This window comes from Fukomys damarensis, unplaced genomic scaffold, assembly GCF_012274545.1.
Source record: "Fukomys damarensis isolate Sample0158 unplaced genomic scaffold, DMR_v1.0_HiC HiC_scaffold_28, whole genome shotgun sequence".
NCBI lineage: Eukaryota > Metazoa > Chordata > Mammalia > Rodentia > Bathyergidae > Fukomys > Fukomys damarensis.
The window spans coordinates 28,499,643-28,518,451 of record NW_022900940.1 but is presented as its reverse complement, the minus strand read 5'-3'; the positions used below and the strand labels follow the sequence as shown (position 1 = coordinate 28,518,451).

General features: G+C 37.2%; 2 protein-coding genes and 1 pseudogene across 2 annotated transcripts in view; all 3 read left to right on the top strand.

The window, feature by feature from the left end:
- The window catches only part of Rarb (retinoic acid receptor beta), a 712,875-nt gene that overhangs the window by 19,301 nt on the left and 674,765 nt on the right, over positions 1–18,809 (top strand). The gene's annotated exons all lie outside the window — the stretch shown is intronic.
- Positions 1,273–1,928, top strand: LOC104873474 (annotated as a pseudogene).
- On the top strand, positions 4,826–7,818 carry LOC104873485 (protein kinase C iota type-like). Its single transcript, XM_033756930.1, is given in 5 exon segments — positions 4,826–5,509; positions 5,547–5,748; positions 5,751–6,265; positions 6,267–6,522; positions 7,574–7,818. Coding segments are annotated over 5 exon segments (1,902 nt in total).

Here is an 18,809-nt window from a genome sequence, read left to right as displayed (position 1 = left end):
AAGGCCCTGCGTAAGAGATCCACCTTTTCATTTGATTTAGGTCAATGAGCAGCTTTATGTTCTACAAGGCTTTTCCCTTGTGCAAGTTTTGTACTTTGACTGACAGATTCTAACTGCTTTCTACTTAGAAGAAAACGGAATAGGTTTTATCCTTGAAAGGTACCTGTTGCTGGGATTTGAAACCTTAAAATAGAAGTTGCCATTTTTTTTCGCATCTAAAAGATTTGATATAAGAACAAGGGTTTGAGAAAACCAAAGCTGTACAGCACACAGGTTTTTTTTTTTAAGAAATTCTTTTTTAAAGAGTAGAAAATTACACATAATGCAGTCATTGTTTTTTTCTGTGAAGACAGGATTACTGGGGAGGAAATTCTCTATGAGGAAATATAAACCCTATTACAGAGAACACAGAAGGAGTAATGCAAGACACATCAATATATTGTTGGGGCTGGGGATTTAACCCAGCAGTTCGGTGGACTGCCTTGCAAGCACCAGGACCCTAGTTCAGTCCTTGGTACCAAACAAAAAAACAAAACAAACAAACAAAAAGCTATATTGCCATCTGTGGCAATCACTAACTTGTTTCTCCTGGTGTTTATTTATAATTTTAAAAGACGCATACTTTTATAGGAACACTAAATCATAATAAGTCATCAGATAGAATAATGGAGAAATGGTGTTACTTAAAGGATGGGTCAAAGAACAAAATCCCATAAAGAAGTTTACAGGGAAGATGGAAAAGTATGGAAACCAAGGAGGAAATCTACATAGGTTTCCATTTGCTTAGAGAAAGAAACTACTAATAATCATATGTGATAATTATGATAATTTTTTATGTACCAGAAACTATACTAATTAAGTCTTTTACAAATCTCAATCCCTACAAGGCACTCTATGTATTGTGTTATTTTTTTCATTTATAAATAACAAAGCTTAAAGAGATTAATTTATTGAATATCTCACCATTAGTAGCATTTAGGAGTTAATACCTGAAGGAGTATCGGGTGTGAGCAGCAGCTGGTAAAGATAAACAGTAAAAGCAAAAGATGTAAAGTTAAATGTTTGGTTAATTTGTGATGGAAATTTTAAGAACAAATGTGATGGGGGTATAAGGCAACCGCCAAGTTACCAAAGCCATTGGTATGAAACACTAAGGTTTCTGGGCTCGATATTAAGGAAGGATTTATAGCTAGACATAGCTGTTAAGAAGAAAGTTAAAAATGAGAAAAACGTCTGCAGACGCCGCTGTCCCCCTGTAGTTTGCTGCCAACCATGGTCAACCCCTCTGTGTTCTTTGACATCGTCTCCATCGAGCTGTTTGCAGACAAAGTTCCAAAGACAGCAGAAAAGTTTCATGCTCTGAGCACTGGAGAGAAAGGATTTGGTTATAAGGTTTTCTGCTTTCCCAGAATTATTCCAGGATTTATGTGTCGGGGTGGTGACTTCACACGCTACAATGGCACAGGCGGCAAGTCCATCTACAGGGAGAAATTTGATGATGAGAACTTCATCCTGAAGCGCACAGGTCCTGGCCAATGCTGGACCGTACACAAATGGCTCCCACTTTTTCATCTGCACTGCCAAGACTGAGTGGTTGGATGGCAAGCACGTGGGGTCTGGGAAGGAGAAAGAAGGCATGAACATCGTGGCAGCCATGGAGCGCTTCGGATCCGGGAATGGCAAGATCAGCAAGAAGATCACCGTCACTGACTGGACGGCTCTAATGCTTTTGACTTGCATGTATGGCGACCACCAGACCATTCCTCTAGCTCAGGAGAGCACCCTCTGCCCCATCTGCTCCCAACATCCCATCATCTCTGCTCTCACTGCAGTTCTTCGGGTTCCATATTTCCCCTGCTCCCCTCCAAACTAGCTGTATTGCAGATTTAAGTTTATGGTTAGGAATAAAAACTAAGTAATGGTTAAAAAAACGGGGAAAAGGACTGGAACTGAAGAAGCTTCTGGACAGAGTGAGGCAGAGTGAGGAAGTTCCTGATCAGTGGAGGCTTAGGTTGTGACCCCAAGAGCAGGGAAAAACTAAATTGATTAGATTGTGTTCTCTTTCTAGGTGGAAAACATTTACAGGGACCTGTAAGTTAGTTTATGTTCATATTGGATTTAATATGATTGGCTTTTAAAGCTAAACATTATCATAGGATTTAGTCGGGTAACCATCAGTGGTAAGTCTTGGCAAATGTTTTCAGAAATCTATGAAATTTCTCTCTCTTTTAAACACTAACCATACAGTGATTTCTCCCTCCTTGGAGATATTTAAATATTAGAGGAACAAATAGAGAAATAGAGTAAAAGGAGAACATGTTTTTTTCCTTGTCATTAAGGAAAATAGAACATTCTAAAACAGCTTTGTTTATCGAGGAGGTGAATGGTCACTAGTGAAAAAAAAAACAGATTTTTATGTTTGCAGTAATTTAAAGAAGAGAGAAACCTTATAATACATTTTCATACTCATTTTTCTGAGTTGCCATGTGTAGCGTGTGATTTTAAAATGCTGTATAATTATTTAAAATTATAATTTACCCTAATATATAATAGATTTAAGATTAATTTAAATATGCTGTTTGGTTTTCTCCTTGTTTGCATGGAGTCTAGGTGGTGGGACCTTCACCATCACTGCTACATCCTTTCTACTCCCTACTGCTACCTTATCACCAAATGAAAAAGAAAGATTAAAAAAGAAGGAATAATCACTGCTTTCACTTGGTTAATTTTAACTGTGGTAAATTATTAGTTGTCTGAGCCATTTTTCAGTGATTCCTTAGGATGAAATTTCATAAAAGCGCAAAGATTAAAGCAATGCAGTTTTTCGTGGTACAAGTTTGAAGGTTCATTATAAACTTATTTTATCTCTTTGGCTTTTAAAAATGACATATGTGGTAGGTACAAGTATATATATTGTATGTGAATATATTTAATATATAATATAAATTATATGTATAACATATAATATATAATATTAAAAATGATATGTGGTAGGTACAAGTATATATATTGTATGTGAATATATTTAATATATAATATAAATTATATGTATAACATATAATATATAATACAAATTATATATATTATATGTGAATCGTAAAGCAAAATACCATGTAAATATGAACAAATATATATAGTATGTGAATATATATATTATATATGAATTGTAAAGCAAAATACCATATAAATATCATGAACTTCCTAGCTAGTTTAAGAATTGGATCATGATGTTTAACCTTTAAAATAACTTGTGGTGGGGGGAAAGCCTGTGGCTTCAACCACAGCTGGTGGGAGGACTCGCATAGTTCCTGCTGCCTGGCCTTAGTAGGTGAGGCAAGAAAGCAGGGAGGCAAATAGGTGGCCAGCAGCTCTCAGGCAGGCACCAAGGTCCTCCTCAACATCCCTTCCCCCACACTGTGGCTTCCCCATAAAGGGGTGGGTAGGGAGATGCCCTGCAGAGGGATAGCGCAGCACATCCACAGGGTCACAGGCAGAGGTGAGTATCGCCAGGTCCCAGTGAAAGCCCACTACAGGGGAGTCAAAACTGGAAGCAACACAAATTTCCATTAGCTGATGGACACATGAACAATTCGTGGTTCATCCACACAATGGCATGTGATGATGGCTCAACCACTGACAAGCAACAGCACACAGGAAAGCCAGCAGGGTTATGCTGATGGAATAATCTCTGCAAAAAACAAAAAAGCTGCATGCTGAAGAGTCACAGCTTTCCTGCATCTAGAAATTGCAAACTCTACTTGGAACACAAAGTACGTGGGCTGCTTGGGATGGGAGGAAAGGAAGTGATTGCAAGTGGATGAAGGAGAGAGTCAAAGTACTGTACTGTGTTCATCATCATCATTGTGGTGATGGTTTCTAGACTATCTGTCATGTGGTTACCACATGCTGTCCAGCCTCACTCCGTGTTACATTACTGATATTGTGCTCTGGCATTAAATTCGCTAGCTAAAAAGGAATAATAATTTATGTGCACCTCAAAGCTGCAACCTATTATGGACCCACCACCACCCCAGAGGTTACAATTTGAAGCCAACATGTCTACCTTTTAGGGAAAATTATTTGTGGAAATTTCTGGAATGCTTTAGTACTCCTTATTTAACTGAAAATGATATAATCAATCCAGAAAGAGAAGTATTTTAAAAATTCACAGCTCTGTAATTATAAATACCCAGCACCACACCTTCAGAGCAAATGGCTCCTATGTATGGAAAAGACCCCTTAGCACTGTGCCTGCCACATGCAGTGTCAGTGTACATGTTGCTTTAAACGTGAAAATGTTACCAATGCCTAATATTATAGAAAGCTTTCCTAGGTTTTGTTTTTGTTTTTGTTTTTTTTTTGCTCTTTCTAAATTATGCACTTAATCAGGCAAGATGGTGTCTGAGTACAGTATCAGCAATCTGGGCAGCGGAGGCAAGCAGAAGATCATGAGGTGGAGTCCAACCTGATCAATGTAGTGACCTAGTAACACACTTTGTGGTATCTGAAAAAAAAAAAATGTCAGAGGATATAGTTCAATGTGAAGATGCAGGGTTTAAGACTTAGTACTGCAAAACTAATACAGTAGTTAAGTAAGTGATATTGGATAAAAAGATACATAGATACTTAGATAAAAATAAGTGGCCACTGATTTAGCCATAGGTTCTTCTTAACAGAGGAGAGAATCAGGTTGTAGAACCCCAAGACATGACCTCACTTCCTCAACAACGCGTCCGAACAGAACTTGGAACCCTTGCTAACGGGCATCACAATCCAGTAGCAGCGTCTCCCGACCTCACTTGGCTGGAGATGGTTAAGAGCGAACATGCTGAGCTGCTTCTCCACTTCGCGAGGCCGCAGCCTCAGGACCCCAGGCAGAGAAAGTATCGGTGAAAGACTGAGAAGACCGCTGACTCCATCTAGACGCCGCAGGCCGCACTGCCGCAGCCACACGACTGTCACAGACACCCCAGGGAAGGTCTCCCCGGGAGTGACCACCAGTGACCTACCAAAGTCAAGGCGCCCCAGGGAAGTCTCCCTAAGCCCAAATACCACCGGCACAGAAGCTGGGAAGAGCGCAGGGCAAGTATCACCACGCCCAGAAACACCCAGTAGCTCTGGGCAGGTCTCCCCAGAGCCGGGCCCAGAAAACCCAGAGAGTCAAAGTCCAAGGGGGGAGAGCGAAGTCACAGCCACCTGCCCCCGAGAGACACTGGGAAGCCTGGTGTACATCCACCCAGGCCTGGCCGCCGCCATTGGAAACCACACCACAGAGCGCCTTGCGGAATTCCGGCCAGTGTGGTCCGTGCAGGCGGTCAGGCCGCACTCGTTCACCAAGCCCTTCCTGCCCGTTTTCCTGGGCAGCCAACCCCTCTACGGTCCCTTCTTCCCGGGCACCTCCACCGCCCACACCTCTACCCGATCGGTCCTGAGCTTGGGAAGAGACATCATGACAATGTCTTTTGAGACTCCCAGCTCCTTTGAGGGCCTGTGTGATAAAGATCGAGATGTGTGGTGTTTGGACAATAAACAGCTTTTCACTATAGATTGGGTGGAGGAGGAAGGAGTCCCATATACTGTGTCTTCTCCTTTGCATAGCTTCAGACCCTGCACAGACAGTGATCCCACATAATCTTTCAACTCATGAGGCTTTAGAACAACTTGATGAAGAGAATGAGGCAGGGAACACCAGGGAAAGTAGCAAAGCTTCATTTGGTTTAGGTCTTCAAGATTTTGATTTGCTCCGTGTGATAGAGAAAGTTATGGGAAAGTACTGTTGGTTCAACTGAAAAAATCAGATCGTATATATGCGATGAAAGCAGTGAAAAAAGAGCTCGTCCACACTGATCGGATATGGACAGAGAAGCACGTTTTACAGCAGGCATCTGATTGTCCGTTTCTAGTTGGACTGCATTCCTGCTTCCAGACAGAAAGCAGACTGTTCTTTGTTCTAGACTATGTAAATGGGGGAGATCTGATGTTTCACATGCAGCAACAAAGAACACTTCCTGAAGAACATGCCAGGTTTTACTCAGCAGAAATCAGTCTAGCATTTAACTATCTCCATCAGTGAGGAATACTGCACAGAAATTTGAAACTGGACAATTTATTACTGGACTCAGAAGGGCACATTAAACTGTCTGATTATTGTATTTGTAAGGAAGGCTTAGAGCCGGGAGACACGATCAGCACTTTCTGTGGCACTCTTAATTACCTGGCTCCAGAAATTATAAGAGGGGAAGAGTATGGCTTCGGAGTGGACTGGTTGGACTCTTGGAGTGCTGCTGTACGAGATGATGGTTGGGGAGTCTCCATTCCATCTTGTTCAGAGCTCTGACAACCCTGACCAAAAGTCTAACAATAATCTCTTGGAAGTTATTTTGCAAAGAAAAATTCATGTACCTCATTGTCTGTCCATAAAAGCTGCAAGTGTCCTGAAGAGTTTTCTGAACAGGGACCCAGAGGAACAACTGGGTTGTTATCCTCAAAGTGGATTTGCTGATGTTCAGAAGCATCCATTCTGTTTTATAATCTTTATTAAGTTTGTTGGTACATTTTTAGGTATACAATACAGTTACATTTATTATTGGGAATCTTATACCTTTACAAGACTTATTTTGCTTATTTTTCCCCATTTCCCAGCCCCCCTTCACCCCCTTCACTCCCTCCCCTGTTTACAAAGACAATGTTTCCATGTTTTTCCTTTCACATATTTTTTTCTTTTCCTTTTCCTTTCCTCTCCCCCGCCCAATTCTTCTACTCATTTAGACTTTTTTTCCCTATTACACAATATCAATTATACATTTTGTTTTTTTGTTTTTTTTGTTTTTTTAAACAGGGTCTAACTATGTAGAGACTGACCTGGAACTCACTGTGTCGCCCAGGTTGGTCTTCAACTCATAGGGATCCTCCTGCCTCAGCCTCCCAAGTGCTAGGATTACAGGCATGTGCCACCACACCCAGCTCATTTTGATCCTTATTTACACTATAGTTTGTCACACCAGAGAAACTATTCAGTATTTACACGTGTAACGTATTAAATTCTCTTAAGACTATGGCCTCAATGTGCATCCATTTAGCTGTAAATAATCTCTAGTTTCTCATTCTTTATGGTTGAGTAGTACTCCATTTTATAGAAAAACCACATCTTCTTTATCTAATCTCCAGTTGATGGGCAGTTGGGCTGTTTCCAAATTTTAGCTGTTATGAACTGTGGTGCTATAAACATGGGTGACCATATATTGCTGTGATATGATTCTTTTAATTCTTTTGGGAAGATACAGAGCAGGGAAATAGCTGCATTAAATGAGATTTCTAATCCTAGTTCTTTGAGTTATCTCCATATTGATTTCCATAGTGGCTGCACCAGCCTGCACTCCCACCAACAATGGAGAAGGGTTCCTTTCTCCCCATAACCCTGTCAGCATTTGTTATTGTCTGATGTCTTGATAGCAGCCATTGTTTCTGGGTTGAAGTGGAATCTCAGTGTTGTTTTCATCTGTATCTGTCAATGACCAGTGATGCTGAACATTTTTTCATATGTTTATTTGCTGCTTTTACTTCTTTGTCTCAGTAATGTTTGTTTATCCATTCTTTTGAAATGTTAACTGGCACATGAAGGGACAAAAGCAGGTGGTGCCTCCCTTTAAACCAAATATTTGTGGGGAATTTCATTTGGACAGCTTTGATCTTCATTTTACTAATGAACCTGTCCAGGTCACCCCAGATGGTAATGACATTGTGAGGAAAATTGATGGATATGAATTTGCAGATTTTGAGTATATTAATCCTCTTTCAATGTATGAAGAATGGGTCTGATCTTCATTTTTCAACTATGCATTCTGCTTATGTTGCCATTGAATGCATGGAGAAACTTGTTACCAGCCTGGATAGATGTAACCTTTTCATAATTTTATGGAAGCTCATTTTAATTTCTTTTAAAAATTATATTTAGATGTAATACATGATTCATATAGTCTATAATAGAGGATATTGAAGACTTTTTGGTAGAGTTGTTTTTTGTGATTCGACTTAAATAACGAGGAGGGACTTACTTGTTAACCAGGCTTGTAACACATTGTTCCACATATTAAGTGGAGACATAATAGATAATATTTCTCCATGTTATTTACTCTGCAGGAAGGTAATTTGTGCTTTTTGTAGAATGTCTTAACTGTGCTTGCTTCACTCCACACCATTTTACCTATACTTTTAGGCCCCAGTTTATGTATTCTTCAGGGGAATCCAAAAAATAATAATTTTGAATAAATCTACAGAAAACACGTATATGATAGTTTTATCTCCTTAATTAAGTTTTTTGTTTAATAGGGTCACATATTAAAAGGATAGTAGAATTCATTTCAAGAGCAGAATTCTAAAGACTTTTTAAAATTAATATTAGTTGTTAGCAGTTTATTTAAATTGTTATCAGATGTAGCATTCCTCTTATTTATTTTAGCACCATTTTTATGCAAAAAACTTGAAAAGTAACTGAGATTGTCTATTATAATAGTACAATTTTAGTATAATTTAATTTTAGGGAAGCTGTCTAGTTTTAAATTTGGAATGATTTAAAATTTGTAGGCATTTAATGAATTTTTTTTCTTTCTAATACTCTACTTCATTAGACATTTAACATTTACAAAGATTGTGGTCATATCTTGTCTTTTCTTTAGATAACTAAATTTGAAAGTAATGGAAACCTTGAAAGAAAATGCTTATAGATATTCACGTTTATTTGAGAGGATAATATGTTTTTGTTAATGCCTGTAATTTGCTTAAAACAAAAAGAAATATCTATGTCATACATTTATAGAGAGTTCTGACATGTTAAAAATAGTTTATATTCATGATCTTTCTTTTAAGTGTTGCTCTTTCCCATAGAGCATTTCAGAATGTCGCATAATCACATAGGGAGTTATTTATAATGTACTGGGACCACATTAGAATTTTGGGGGGGCCTTTGGACCTAAATTTGAGAAATAGTAGAAACTGTATTCATGGTAAAATATTTTAAGATGACCTAAGCAGCCAGTTACAACTTTATGAACATTTTTGAACAGATTTTAAATAAATGATTTCATTAGATAACTACCCATTTTCACCCCAACAAAATCTTACCACCTTGCAATTTTCTTTCAATAATTTAAAAATGATAAGCATTTTCCTATGATGAGGTTTTAACCATTATTTGTGGTGGCCTTTTGTGTTTAAACATTTTTAACAAGATTTACTGTGTATATTTTATGCAGAATTACATTACAAATATGTTTTTAATTGTATTCTATTTTTTGCAGTCTTTAAGTGTTATGCCAGCTTTTTTTAATATTATGTGTAAATCTCTAAAAATACCCACCAGAGGGAGGAGGGGGTAAATGGAGGGCAGGGACAAGGGGAAAAAATGAGAACCAAGACTTGTCATGTAGAGGTACAAGATCCCAACAATGAATGTAACTGTACTGTATCCCTAAAATGTACCAATAAACTCAATTAAAGCTGAAAAAAAATACCCACCAGAAGCATAAGACATTGAACAATGGAATTGTTAGTGTCTCAGTGTTCTAGGAAATAATTTCTTTTGCATAAGCCTTTGTGGTCAGATCATTTTATGCATTTGCAGCCTGGATTAAATAGCAAGTACTATGCTTGCTCAGTGCCAGTACTTTAACTTTATAAACTTACCTTGATTTTGATCATGTAGAATGTACTTCCTTGGTCCTCATAATATAATCTGTAGTTGTGTACCTTCTTTTTTTTAATGTTAAAAACCTTTAAGTAAAACATTTTGATACACATCAAAAAAATAAGATACCTTGTGCTCCCTGCTGATCATGTCTTTTTACATCTGTATTAGAGGTAGTAAGTATCCAAAAATTTTTATTCATTGTTTTTCTTTATTATTTTAAAAATACCTACCTATAAACCCTTAACAAAAGGATTATGCCAGGCATCTTGGTGCATGCCTATAATCTTAGCACTCAGGAGACTGATCAAGGAGGATTGCCGTGAGTTCAAGGCCAGCCTAGGCTACATAGTGAGTTTGCTAGGCCTGAACTGCCTAGGGAGACCCTGTCTTAAAAAAAAAAAAAAAAAAAAAAAAAGATTATGTAGCTGATTTTAGTAATGATTCTTAATGTAAATGGTCTCATTTCCCCAATCAAAAGACATAGCTTGACAGAATGGATCAAGAAACAAATCCAGTGATGTACATTTAAAGAAATACATTTAATCAAAAAAGAAATTCATAGACTAAAAATCACAGGATGGAAGACAAAATTCCATGCAATGGGAAACTAAAGACTAGCAGAAGTAGTTATCCTATTTTCAAAGTGGCCTTCAAGTCAAAACTGATCAGAAGAAGCAAAAAAGGGAATATATTGGTTAAGGGAACAATTCAGCAGAAAGAGATATCAATTATAAATCTGAGGGTGCTGAACACTGCTTTAATTTTCTTATTAAAAGATTGATAAAAGTGATTAGATCTGTTTGTACCACCTGTGGTACAGGCCACACAGTGATGGGACAGTCATACATGTACCACTGGTGATTCAAGCCAGTGAGAAGGTATTAATAACGTAGACACAAGAATTCTCAACAAGATGTTAGCCAACAGAGTGCAACACATCATCAAAAATATCACATATCACGAACAAGTATCTTTTATCCCAGAGGTTCAAGGATGGTTCAACATACACCAATCAATAAATGTAATGAGTAAACAAAAGCAAGGACAAAAATTACATGTTCATCACAAAAGGTGCAGGAAAAGCCTTTGACAAAATCTAACATTCATTCATGATAAAAAAACCCTAAATAAAATATGTATGGAAGGACCTTATCTCAATCCGATAAAACTGTTTATTACAAACCTGCCAAAATCATATTAAATGGAAAAAAAAAAGCTTTTCCTCTAAATTTGGCAATAAGACAAGGATGTTCATTATTAGTTCTCCTATTCAACATGATATACTCAAAACAGCCATGGCAGTCAGACGAGAAAGAAAGAAAAGTGATATGTATAGGAAAAGAAGAAGTCTAATTATCATTTGCAGGTAACATGATCCTCTAATAGAGGTCTGCAAAAAATGACACTGAAAGACCCCTGAAATTAATAATCATTTTCAGCATTATAGCAGGATACAAAATCAACACACAAAAATCAGTAGTGTTTCTGTTCACCAACAGAAATGAACTCACAGGGAAAGACATTAGGAAAACATTACCATTCACAATAGCATCAAGAAAAGTTACATAGGAATTAGCCTAATCGAGGAATTGAATGATCTCTCCAATGAAAACATTAGTACTGTGAAAAAAAAGAGATCAAAGAAAACATCAGAAAATGGAATGAAAGGTATCCTGTTTCTGAATAGATGGAACCAATATTTGTCAAAGAGGCCATACTTCCACAACTGACACATAGATTTAATGTATTCCCAATCAACATACCAATAGCATTCCTCACAGAACTAGAAAAAAATAATTCTGAAATTTATATGGAGCCAAAAGAGACTGAGAATAGCAGAACTAAACTGAGAATAGCAGAACTAACCTGGGCAACAAGAGCAAGGCAGAAGGTATTATAATCCCAGATTTCATGTTATATTACAAAGCTACAGTGATAAAAACAGCATGTACTGACACAGAAACAGACGTGTGTCAGTGGAACAGGATATAGAATGCCAATATAAATCCAGGCCCATTCAGCTCTCTGATCTTTAACAAAGGACACAAACACATATGCTAAAGGAAAGGTAGCCTCTTTAATAATGCTGAGGAAACTGGTTATCCACATGCAGAAGTTTGAATCTCCACGACTCTAACCATGGAGAAGGCTAAAATTAAAATAGGTCAAAGATCTCAATGTTAAAACAAATCTGCTGGAAGATAAAATAGGTACAGCTCACGAAGTCATAGGTGTAGGCAAGGGCTTTCTGAATAGAACCCTAACTGCATAAGAAATGCCAGCAAGAATCAACCAATGAAATCATACCAAATTAAAAAGAATTCTGCACAGCAAAGAAAATAGAGGGAAGAGATAACCTACAGAAAGGGAAAAATATTTGCCAGCTATTCAACAAATAGAATAATAATATCTAGAGCACACTATATAAAACTCAAAAAACTTAGAGCCACCAAATAAAGATCCATTCAAGATGTGAGCAGCTGAAATGAGTAGACGATTCTCAGAAATACAGATGGCTAATAAATACATGAAAAAAATGTTCAACGTCTCAGGCCATTAGATAATGCAAATTAAAACAACAGTGAAGTTTTATTGTTACTCCAGAAAGAATGGCCACCATCAAGAAACCAAATCATAACAAATGTTGGTGAGGATGTGGTGGTGGTGTGGATCCCTTCTGCATTATTAGTGGGAGTGTAAACATGTAGAGCTAGTACAGAAATCACTATGCAGATTCCTCAAAAAATGAAAAATAGAGATTCCATCCAACCCAGCTATTCCCAAGTTAGGTATCTTCCTGAGAACAGCTAAAGATATCATATTAAAGATAAACGCATACTCATGTGTACACCAGCACAACTCCTAATAGCTGAATCTTGAACATGATCTGTATATCCATCAACAGATTTATGGATAAGGAAAATATGGTATTCACATGCAGTAGTACTGCACTGCCATAAAGGATATATTTGAGTCATTTGTAGAAAAAAATGGGTGCACCTTGAGATCATAATGTTAAGTGAAATAAAGCAAACACATAAGCTAGGATATCATATGGTTTCTCTTATATGAGAAATCCTAAATGGAAAGAAGATTATAAAGGTAGATAATAGGAAATATGGAGATAGATCCTTTGCAAAAGGGAAACTGGGGACCAAGTGATGGAATGGGGAGGAAGAACAATTAAAGTGTCTTGTGTACATTTTCCAGCTTTCCCTGAGAATGTTATCGTTATGTCCTGCAAAAATGTACCAATTAAAAGAGATAGAAAATATAGTAATGTAAGAGACAGAGACCAAAAAAGAAAATATGGGTCTTTGAAAAAGTGAAGAAAACGCAGAGAAGGAATAGAAAAGAATCTTTTCCCAAACTTATAATTAACATCCTTAGAGAAGTCAAGGCTTCCATGAAATAATATGGGCTTATAAACATGAAGTTGCCAGTGTATGGAAAAATTCTGAGGGCATAGTTGAAGATACATTTTAAATAGATAAAATAGAAAAGGGATATAAAGAAGAAGAATATATTTGAAGATTAGTCTAATTGTCCTGACGTAAAGAATGAGCACCCATGAGGGTCTCTAAGATCCTAGAAGGGATTTGATTTCATGGGGCCCTGCTTCCTTATCTGTACACAATTTTTTTTTAATAGTCTTTAAAGAAACATATCCATCAAATTTGAATTCAGAAGGCAGTTATGTCTGTAAATGTCTTGATTAAATTAGACACAAATGCAAAATGTTGTTCCTCCGATGTCTTAAAAATGTACTTTCTAAAAATGTTGCCCATTAACATGTGTTTATTTTAAAGAAATATGTTTTCCCATTTATTTATCTATCTTTATTTTCACAAAATGACAGTATAAAAGGGAAACCTAGGATAAATCATCTGTTACATTTTTTCCTGAATTTATTGATTTCATCTATCTTATTACTGGGTTCTTTTGCATTTCTAAGGAAGATGCAAGATTCCTCATTTTGTTTTTCAGAAGAGCAAAATTCTTGCTGTTAAACCTGATAAATAGCAGCAATAAATGTATGTCCAACATAATGGATCTAAATTTTGAAACTAATAATCCTGTAAAAGAAACATTTGAAAAATACCAAAAAGAAGAGAAAGTGTAGTGTCTCTTTGCTACTTAGAATTTTGACTGCCTTCCCCATAGGCAGAGTGAAGTATCTGCCGGAGATGACGGGGCAGGAGGAGCTGCAGGGCTTGGCTCTGGATGTGTACTGGCCAAGGCAGCAGCACTATTCCCAATGGCGGGTACAGGCTGGGCTCTCTCTCGTCTCTCAGAGCTTCCCTATGCAAGGATCAGAAGGCAGTGGGGCTGTTCCCGCTGACCTTGGAAAAAAAACTCCAGGACTTCCATCTCGGTAGTTTCAGCATGTGTTCTCGGACTTCACAGGAATTCGTAGCATGGCAGATCACTGGTGGGCCCCTGCCGGTACTCGGGTACCATCTTCACAGTTCTAATGAGGAGCTCCTTGGGAACCCCATAGATGAAATCCATCTTGTCCACATACACTCCGATCTTTCTCAGCGTCTCCCAGATTTTTCTCCTCAGAGGTGCTGTTGCCCTCTGAAGATCACGGGGAAGGTAGCCCTTGTGTTCTTTTCAGGATTTCTGCCTTTGTGATAGGCTCTTTGTTTACAGACTTGACACCCAGGAACTTCACCAGCGTATCCACCTTCTTCTCCTGTGGGTTAATAAGCAAGGACACAGGGTATGGACAGGCTGCGAGCTGCTTTGATTCTCTTCTTGGCTACTGTGACCTTCATTTGATTTTGCTTGATGGAGTGGCTTTGATGGTAGTGGTGGAGGAGCAGGTTTTCTGAAGACCCTGGGGAAGATTCAGTGTTCCAGGAGCGATCATGTCCTCCGGTGTGACCAGCATCACAGTAGAAGAAGAGACAGCTGTGGCAAACACCTCCCGAGTTTCAGGAACCTGCCCACCCAGCAGGCTCTGTGCTCTCTTTCATCCTGAAGCTTATAGTGCTGACTTTCTGGCCTCAAGGAATCAGAACTTGTGTTGCGGACAGCTGGCAGGAATGTGGGCGGAGAAATGGTGAAGGAGTCAATTGACTTTGAATTCTGATGGCCTGGAACTCCTACAGCAACCCCTCCATAGGGAGCTTCATCTTCTTTTTCCATTTTAATGTCCGCTGTGGTAAAGACATAGATGTAACCCCCATAAAGCTCTTTAGAATTCTCATTGTTTAGAATATAAAGAGTGGGATCAAAATGTTTGATAACTATTATTCAGTTAGCCCAGGTAGTTAAACATCTGGTAAATAGGACTTGGGAAAGAAATAACTATTTGAGTAATTTAGAACAATTCAGATAATTCGGAAGATCTTAAGAGCAAATGTTAAAAGAGTTTCCATATTGAGTGGACTCAGTATAGCATTTAGCAAAATGGATTAATTTGCATATGCAATATATTATAACATTTAAAAACTGAGGACTAAGAAATAATCCTGAATATTTTTTATAAAGAAAAGAAAACAGGTTACATGCAAGTGTTTGAGAATCATAAGATGGATCTTTTCAAAAGCCAAAGTAGAATCCAGAAAACAAGGAGCAGTGACTCCAAACTTCTGAAAGGACATGGGGGATCCAACTTAAGGATGTAATGGCTGGGTGGGTAGCTCTGTGCAGAGTGGAGCAAAGTAGGGTCCCAGGAATAATGGCTACAGGAAAGTGTGAAATTGATCGGTTCTCCAAACTATTTGAATTGAGAAGATGGCAATTGCAGAGGCTATGAATAAATTAATGAAACTAAAAGGAACTATCAACAGTGTCACCTCAGTTTTTGGCTTTAGGACAGTCAAATTTTATGAATAAAATTATATGTAATGATGAGGCATATAATTCAGCTGTAAATAATACATAGTCAAAATAATGAAAACTTCAAACAAATGAATCATTTTCCAATAATGAATTATATTTGGAGAAGAGTCCATATGGGGAGGGATAATAGGTTAAATGTCAGACAGCTAGGAAATTAGTAACATTTAGAACTAGAAAGTCAATCACAGTATAATGTAAAAATATGTACATGAAGAGGAAGAAAGAAAAAATAGCTAATAGTTGAAAGAGTTTGTTGTATTAAACATAAATGATTATTTGCATAATCTCAGCTTCAGTATTTTCATAGCACAACTTTAGATTTAATATTATCTGAAGAGCAGAGTTGCTTATATTTTCCACAGTTGCACTACCTTAACATCTTCAGGTCTGTAGGGAGCGTCCCTTGCTCTCGAGGTAACAGAACTTCTGTGTACTCTCTGTTGGCAGAATGCCTGTATTGTTCAGGAACTCCACCCGTACCCCATAGACTAGAGCTTACCCAACACTGAAAAATCCTGTTTCCCCAAACAATGATTGGTTGATGAATGCATACCTGCCAGAATTCTGACCAATTAAGCCTAAGGGAGTATGTTCATTGGCAGTGGTAATAAGGAGTCAGTCAATTAAGTCCAACTGAAGTGATTTTAATTGATAGTTTTTTAAAAAATGATGTTTCTTTTTAGAGTTATAGTGGTCTCTAATTAAATCCTTCTATTTGCATTGAGTTTGATAGTGTTGAAAAATTCACATTTGCTTGGACCTGTTTGCAGCTAGGCTTTCAGTGGTCATAACAATGTGTTTTTTAAGCCACTAAAGAAATACTTTCAGACTCAAAGCAATATTGGTCTGTGAAGCAAACAAACTTTTAAATAAAGCGAACAAATCCTGAAAGAGGGCAAAGCAGGAACACTATTGTTTTGACATTCTAATTATAAATACATTAGGCTTGGCAGAAAAAAAAATCATCAAACCATCAGTCTTGGAGATGGTTAAGTTAATTCACTTTTTGAAGTTCAATAATTCATCTGTGAAGTGTCAGCAGCTGGGTCTTGTTAATGGTAAGCCTTTCATTCCTGTTAAATCAATTGTAAATAATAGAACCCCTCGGAGAAAAATGATGAAATAAGCATTGATTTCCAAATTGGGTGTCAGATACTGAGCATTAATAAAACACATTGCAAGCAAACAAGTACCTAATATACTCTGATCACTGAAATAGTAATCAGAGGGGAAAAAAATCAATAATTGTTGTGTAAGTTCCTAGTATTTTAACATTTAATTTGTATCTATGTATCCTATCATATATCTCATTTGGGGTCCTATGCGGTTATTTAATTTTCATTATCTTCACTAGCAAAACCAGATGATTTTTTGTACTGTTGGGCTTGTTTCTTCATCCTCTAAATAGATAACAAATATTTGGTCGTATATTTTCTTGGCTGCCTGACACTGAAGATTTTGTTGTGTTTAATGTAATACAATAATCATTTATAGTAAGTCACATAAAACACTGCAGAAAAATGTAACAGCTCTAATAAAACTTTTAAGGAAAATAAAGCTCTCTAGAAGGTGTCCATAAAAGTGCTTTATGCTCACAGACTCTATTAAATGTTAATGCTAGGGTTCCTTGAATACCACACATGGAGTCTACTGAAAGGAAAATATGTAAGACTGTGTTGATTCTCCAGCAAAGGAGGTTGGAAGGGCAATGCCATATTATCTCTGTAGACTGAAATATTGAAGCCAGCGGAATATCTGCTCATTGTGCATTTTACAAAGGACTAGTCTGAGGGAAAGTACATGAAATTTTTGCTTGTTTTTGAGATTTTACGCACAGATGGGAAAGAGTGGAAATACTAAGGGTACATTAAAGGTATGTCTTTCTAAAAAACCTCCAGACTTCTCAAAATTCTGTTGCACAATTTTTTACATGAATGATCTCTAATTCAAAAGAGTTACAACTGATAAGCTTTGGCTTGTCATGTTTTAGTGCTGTGTCCTCAAATTCTGATACTAATTACACTGTTAGTCCATGGTGTATTTTGTTTTTCTTATTTCTAGACTTTAAAATGAAACCTCTGTGATATTATTTAATAGTTTCCACATTTTAACCTTTATCAAATGGTCAGTTGCCATTGTGTGGCATCTAATGTTTACAGCTTCAATACCAGGATGATTAACTCTTTGATGGCATACTATTTTGAAGAGTAGATGAGATACCAATACTCACTGCTAACATAGTCAGAAATAGAAGTTATTATAAGAAACAGACCATGAATACAAGGAGTAAAATACCTGTCAAATGTAAAGCAATATGCTTACAGAGAATGGGAGATATGGAATCTGACATCTTTTTTTTTTCTTTTTATTGAGTTTATTGGTACAATCTAGGTATACGATACAATTACATTCATCATTGGGATTCTGTATCTTTACGTAATAGGTCTTGATTCTCATTTTTTCCCCTTGTCCCTGCCCTCCCTTCACCCCTTCCTCCCCTCCTCATTTACAAACACTTTATTTCCATTTTTTCAGTTTCTCATATTTTTTTCCTCTCCCTTATTACCTTTTCCCCACCCTTCCCACTTTCCCTACACCTTTAGCCCTTTACTTCCTATTTCACATTATTAATTATCTCATTAGGATCCTGTGTGCTATTATAGTTTTTCACACCAAAGAAACTGTTTGGTATTTCAGTTAAAGAAATCCCTGTATGAACATTAAAAATAGGGAATCCTAAAATAAAACTAAAACTAAAAAGGAAAGTAAAAGAGAAAAGGCAATGATGTAACATTAAAATAATCCTTAATTCTGGAGATGACCCCAAACCCACACAAAGCTCAACTACTGTGTATTTCAAACAGGAAAATCAAGATGGGGAAAGAACTGAAATTATGCCAAATGAGATACATTTGATGGACTAGGAGGTTTTAGCTAGGAGTACAGGAGACCCACACTCAGGTTGTCTACCAGCTTGCTAAGATCTACTGTGTTAGAATGACCATATAAATGGTGCACCTTTGGCAAGAAAGGGGTTGGTATTAAAGATGAACATAGAATGAGAGTTTAACTATTGGTCTCAAGTAGGGTTAAAGGTGGGGAGAAGGACTGCAATAGAGGGAGGGATTTCAAAGGAACTGTTGAATAGCTGAAATGAAATGCCTTTGTGAATTTGGGAATTTCTAGTTAAGGGAATTGCTGAAGTGAAGATTGTGAGGTCATTTGACAAAGACATTTAAAATGGATTTCATTGAACCAAAGGAGCTTTAAC